Consider the following 6,232-nt stretch of genomic DNA (forward strand, 5'->3'; position numbering starts at 1 on the left):
CATATCTATTTCTGGAAACGTTCTCGCTCTAATTAATACACCTAATGACTTTTTCTCTCAATGATTAAATATTCAACTCTCTTTCTATCTCTATTTAATACCTACACCCACCTTTTTCCATCTTCAATTAAACACAATAACCAACACTTATTAAAATCTCGTACTGACTAATAAATGTGTTATTTTAGCTGAGACAGGGAGTATATTTTAGTATTTTTATGTATTTTGTTGAAAAATGATAGAAAAAGACTTAGTAAACAATTACAATATAGTCAAAACTGAAGTCTTGATCCAGCAGATGATCTCAACGGTACACCGACAGCAAGTCAGCGGTCACTAAGTGCATCAGCAGTACATAAAATAGGAAATAGAAAAAAACCTTAGCAAAATGAAATATCTGATGTTCATGGTTGTAGAAATGGAGCAAAATGGACTAATGTTTTATAATAGAACTAATTTGATTGACTTGGGGTTTCAAAAGCTAGTGTGTGGAACTAGTGTGTGTAGTGTGTGAGGTGTGTGTCGTGTGTGAAGTGTGTGTTGTGGATTATATAGTGAAGCTATCTAATTTTATGACTATTGGAATTCTATTTTTCTACTTTTTGATATGAAATTCAGATTGTAAAATTGAAACATTTGGAATTGCAATTCAATTTCAAATCCAAGCATTTTTGTGATACCAAACAATAAAATTGGAATTGGAGTCTCAAATTCCATTCCCAAACATGCCCTTATTCTCTGTAGTAATTTTATAGAAAGTTTTGTTTAATACGCCATCGTTGAAGCATCTTCTTGGAGATTACACCTCTTTGCAATTCTCAAGATAATCTTTTGCACAAAGGGGCAATGAGCAAAAGATGGCGTGTGAGCTCTTTGCACAGCCCACGATTTTATTTTATTTTTACTTAAATTAGTACTAATATTAGTATACATAAGAATTAAGAGGCATTTTTTCATAATATACTCCTCACTCTAGGTTAACTTGTCCTCACTTCTCAAGGAGCCTTTTTAACTCCTTTCGTTCTCCTCTCTCCGTCTCAACTAAGTTGAGTGATATTTTTTTTGGGATGTCTCAACTAAGTTTAGTAATTTTTTTTGACAAAAAACAAACTATCCAATCATTCTTACTTTATTCCATCCCTACATTACTCTATTTTTATCTTTTCTACTTTATTCATCTCCTACTTCTCAACACAATTTCTCAATCTCCATGCCCAAAATTTTTGACTCAACTTAATTGAGACGAAGAAAGTACTTAAAATGCACACACAGCACGACTATTAATGAATCATATTTTATTTATCAGATTTTCCTTTTTTTAGATCTCGTACGGTATATTAATTAATTATAATTGTTAACTGATCATTGAATAAATAAGTTTAGCCAGTAGACAACTTACCCACCAAAAGGGCAAAATTGTCATTTCAAACAATTGACCTTTTATATATTATATTAGCAGTATAGATATAGATTTTAATTATTTTTCTTTTTCTATCTTTTATTTTATATTTTGTTTTTTAACATCATGTTGTTTCTATATTCCAAATTTTTTCAATTGTCTTTTTTCTTTTTATTTTATTTTATTAATTATGCATTAAAATTTATTTTGTAACATATCTCTATTAAACGAAAGGAATATATTAAAAGAAGTTAATCTTGATGATGTCATTGATTACTATTTTGATTCCCGAAATGTTAATACTTGTAACCGCTAGTTGGAATATGCAACATAGAAAATATACCATGTTTAACATTGTACGCTACGATAATATATACTCCCTTCGTCCTTAAAAAATATACATTTTGAGTTCGATACAAGTTTTAATGCAAAATTGATAAAGTAAGAGAGATATAAAGAGAAAAAGTAATAAAAGTATTAATAATGGAAAATGAGTCTCACTTCATTAGAGAGAAACAAGTTCCAAAATTGTAAAGTGCACTTCCTTGTGGAACAGATTAAAAAGGAAATAGTATATATTCTTATGGAACGGATGAAGTATTTCAAAATGTCATACTTATAGTTGAAGTGTTACATATATATACATATAAAAAACTAGGGCCAGCGGTAGGTGCATGTATTATATATCTAAACTTGATCTCGATATCAATGAGGTTATTTATTATATTTTGATTTTCAAGATGCGAAAAGATTATATTACTCCCCCGTCCCATAAAAGATTATATTTTGATTTTCAAGATGCGAAAAGCATATTCTTGTACCGTAGCCAAACGGCGTGAACAGATGTGGGAGTTTGCACGCACCACTAATGCCATTAGCGAATCTCTCAGGTTTAAATTTGTAAGAATCTGGACCCCAGATGTTTGGGTCTGTATGCAAAGTCGTTGTCATTGTCCATATAATAACACCCTTCGGAATACGAATATTGGCGAACTCAAGGTCGTTTATTGCGTATCTTGACCCTATATGCGCCCCAGTATAGAGCCTTAACGATTCATAGATCACCATCGTCAGCTGTTAATAAAAATATCGACCATGACCATATTAGTAATATACTAGATGAAAAAGTGTAGTTTAGTTGATAAGACGTTTTCCTCATTCAAAGGATAAATGGAGAACATTAGTAGTAATTTTTATATAAACAACTAGGTTAACATACTCAAAATAGGTATTTGGAACAATTTTAAAAGCTAATAATTGTTTAATAAATATCAATTGTAATCTTATCAATTTCTATATATTCCCTCCATTCCCCGTAGTTGAGTCGTACTCCTTTTCTGACAAATTCTCTTACGACATAAATCAACACATTTAATTTCTCTTACTTTATTTCACTCCGTGTCTTCAAATATCTGTTTTATTATCTCTTATATTTTATTCTATGTTCATTTAACTACTTTATTCTATCTATACTTAACTAACTAAACATTCATTCTTTATTCACGTGTCCAAAAAAAACGCATCAAGTACAGTAAAATGGTTCAAGATCGCGTTATGCATATTTGGTTGTAATGAACTTACTTGTTTCAAGTGTCGGATCGAATCGAAATCCGGAACTTGTCCTTTGCAAACTCCGAGAACCTCTTCTCTCACTCGATCTTGCCATTCTCTATTCGAAGCTAAGAGCATCAGAAGCCAAGAAGCTGCAACTGAAAGGGTCTCGTATCCAGCTGATAATATGCTTTTGCAATTATCAATAATAAAATCCTCAATTTCATTCGGCCTCAGATTGCTATTTTTAGCTCCTTCAAGTATAAATTTCAGCATATTTTCCTCATTGTGAGCTTCATGTTTTTTTATTAGTATTTTGGATATCAAATGTTTGATATCTTTCCGGAGCTTCCACTCTCTCCTGTTCTGCTTCGTCGGGACATATCTATATCATCATGAAATTAAAAAAATATATAGTAATTAGATCTACTTGTATCAATTTAGTTAATCAATGATTTTACTACAATTATTTCCAAAAAAAATATTTACAGTCTAGGTCATTTTCTGACATGTGACAAGTCATGTCACCATTGTCAATGATTACACACAACTTAGTTGGTAAAACGTTTTCCCCAATCCAATAATTCTGGAGGCACTACAAAAAACTCGCTATTTAGTGACGGAATTATTCGTCACTAATCAGTGAAATTTCGTGAGTTAACAGATTAGTGACAGAGTTAGTTTCGGCAGATCCGTAATTAACAAACTTGTCAGTAAAAAATATTAGTGACAGATTTGCCGTCACTAAAGTTACTAATCTTGACGGAAAACATAAGTGGCTGCTTCGCATTAGTGACGGAATATTCTGTCACTAACTTGACTGACACTTTTCAGTCATTTATCCATCATTAGTTGTTGAACTATCAGCCGCAGCCACTATCAGCCCATTTTTTGTAGTGAGGTTCAAATCACCATATGTAAAATAGTAAGAAACTCTAATTGATCTCAAATTAAACAAGTTATATTCCATATTAAACCCTAATAATATTAATCTGACCTCATTCCTGGAATGGCAAAAAAGAAACCTTTGTTAGCTGAAACTTGTACAATATCTTGAAACTTTTCCAAAATTTGTTCTCCTTCGACATAATTACTTCCAAAACAAACTCTTAAAATCGCATCGCCGGAGAATTTAAGGAGATGAGTATCAGCTTTGATATCTACTTTACCACCTTCTTCATCAATCAATATTTTCCATGAATCTATCAACTTAATTGCTGATTGTTGAATAGAGTTTTTCATTCCCTACAATTAAGAATAAGGGCATATTGGTAAATAAAGCTATAAAACAAACAAATATGCAAGAGACAATTGTAGCCACTATATAGTTAAGTCCGATAGTCTACTCTCCGCTTATCACTAATTGGTTCTATCATGTTCTTGTTCGAAAATGAAAAATGACTGATACGAAGAATAACCTGGATTTTGTTCATGTTTACACCGGGAGCCATAAGCTTCCTCTCATATTCCCATAGTTTTCCATTCGCTGCAGAAACGCCTTTTCCGAGCAATGATCCCAAATCTTTTGACAGATATAAAGGTCTCCCCAAATCGATCGATTTGGAAGAAGTTAACTCTTTTATCACATCATAGTCGAAGACCACTAATACCGGTGTAGTACCAAGTGTAAACGTATACATATCACCTGTCGACAAATGAGACAAACAATTATAACAATTATCCCACAACGTTGTGAAAAGAGAACTGAAATCTATATCATATGGACCTCAATATAATTCAGACAATGTTAGAAGGAACGATGATGTAACATTCCTTCTATACAATATAATGCTAACACGGTACAGATGCTAACACGGTAAAGCTCAAAACATAATTATAAAATCTATACAAAAATTAAAATTTTCATGTCAAACAACCCTTAATATAAAAGTCGTACCGAATTGCCGCCTCCATTTATGGAAAATAGTCTGCAGCTGAGCCGCAAAGTTGTGAGGATCTTCCGCCGTCGTTTTCGGCGCCCGCGTCAGCTTCTTGATTTCCAAGACATTTCCCAGCAAGAAATTAGCCGGCGGCGGCCCTCCGATGCCTTGCTCCCTTAGAAGCCGTCGCAGCCTCCGCGGCGTGGCCACTACCGAGTTATACAGCCACACAAACATGCTAAGGATCACAACTGCAGCCAAAGATGCCATGATTTGGAACATTATGTGTTTCTCCATCGCTAATGTGTTACACAATTTTAGCTTCTTCCTAAGCAATTTATTTATACCAGTCGACCTCTACATGTTCTACCTTAAAATATTGTACTCCCTCCGTCCCTAATAATTCGTCACCATTTGACCCGGCATGAGCTTTAAAAATGTAATAGAAAGTGGGTTCAAAAAGTTGGTAACATGTGAGTCCTACTTTTATATATGTGAATGTGAATGAGTTGGTGGAATGTAGGGTCCACTACCAAAATGGTAAAAGTGAAAGGTGACAAATTTTTAGGGACGGACGAAGAAGGAAATATGTGACTAATTTTCAGGGACGAAGGGAGTACTGTCCATTAGTCCAAATTAAGTTGAGTTATTTCATTTTTAACTAAAAATACTCCCTCCGTCCCATTAAATATGAAATATTTGGGAATCGGCACAGGATTTTATGTAGTATTGTTTTGTGTGTTAATGAATAGAGAGAAAAGTAAGAGAGATGAAAAAGTAGAGATAGAGTTGTTTCTATTTTAGGAAATATTTCATTTTTAATGGGACAAATCAAAAAAGAAAACGTTTCATATTTAATGGGATAGTAAGAGTATGATACTTTATTACATCACATTCTTTACTTCCTCTTATCTCTCCACTTTTTTGTCTCTTCTATTTTATTTTACTTTCATTTGTCCTATTCAAACATTTCAATTTGGTGGGAGTACAATAAATTTTGTACCAACTTAATTTGAGGTCTTTCTTCTTTTGTGCTAAGAGAGTAATGGAATTCCAATTTAATGAAGGAGAATAGATTCATTCTAATTGAGGGAGTGACGCATAATGATTGTGCGTCGTTCTTAATGAAACGCATAACCATTATGCGTCGTTAATTAATGACGCATAAGGATTATGCGTCGCTTAACGACGCATAAGGGTTGTGCGTCGCTCATGAACGACGCACATTGGTTATGCGTCGTTAAGGCGGCTTTTATCTGCCTCCAGTCACACGCAGATCACAGAACGCACCTTCATACACTTTCAATTCCTCTATCTCGGCGATTTCCGGCGTTTTCTGGCAATTTCCGGCGATTTCTCCATAAGATCCGGTAATTTGTTCATCAATTTAGCTACATTCATC

The 6,232-nt window shown here is 33.5% G+C and overlaps 1 protein-coding gene across 1 annotated transcript; it reads right to left on the reverse strand.

Annotated features, from left to right (window-relative positions):
- Positions 1-1,956: 1,956 nt before the first annotated feature.
- LOC121781276 (cytochrome P450 714C2-like) lies at positions 1,957-5,118 on the reverse strand. The gene is made up of 5 exons (XM_042179016.1): positions 4,848-5,118; positions 4,369-4,595; positions 3,948-4,195; positions 2,981-3,335; positions 1,957-2,473 (listed from the first exon to the last, which is right to left on the reverse strand). The coding sequence occupies exons 1-5, from the start codon at positions 5,110-5,112 to the stop codon at positions 2,156-2,158; spliced, it is 1,413 nt and encodes a 470-aa protein (XP_042034950.1). The 5' UTR covers positions 5,113-5,118; the 3' UTR covers positions 1,957-2,155.
- Between the last annotated feature and the right edge of the window lie 1,114 nt (positions 5,119-6,232).

The sequence above is a fragment of the Salvia splendens genome, chromosome 20, assembly GCF_004379255.2.
Source record: "Salvia splendens isolate huo1 chromosome 20, SspV2, whole genome shotgun sequence".
Taxonomy (NCBI): Eukaryota; Viridiplantae; Streptophyta; class Magnoliopsida; order Lamiales; family Lamiaceae; genus Salvia; species Salvia splendens.

What these genes read in the sequence shown, in the direction of transcription:
- LOC121781276 (XM_042179016.1), bottom strand. Translation starts at nt 5,112, where the DNA reads ATGTTCCAAATCATGGCATCTTTGGCTGCAGTTGTGATCCTTAGCATG. An exon ending in TAAATGGAGGCGGCAATTCG is followed by an intron (nt 4,596 to 4,847) that starts GTACGACTTTTA and finishes ATTTGTCGACAG; the next exon opens with GTGATATGTATACGTTTACA. An exon ending in TTTGCCATTCCAGGAATGAG is followed by an intron (nt 3,336 to 3,947) that starts GTCAGATTAATA and finishes ATGATGATATAG; the next exon opens with ATATGTCCCGACGAAGCAGA.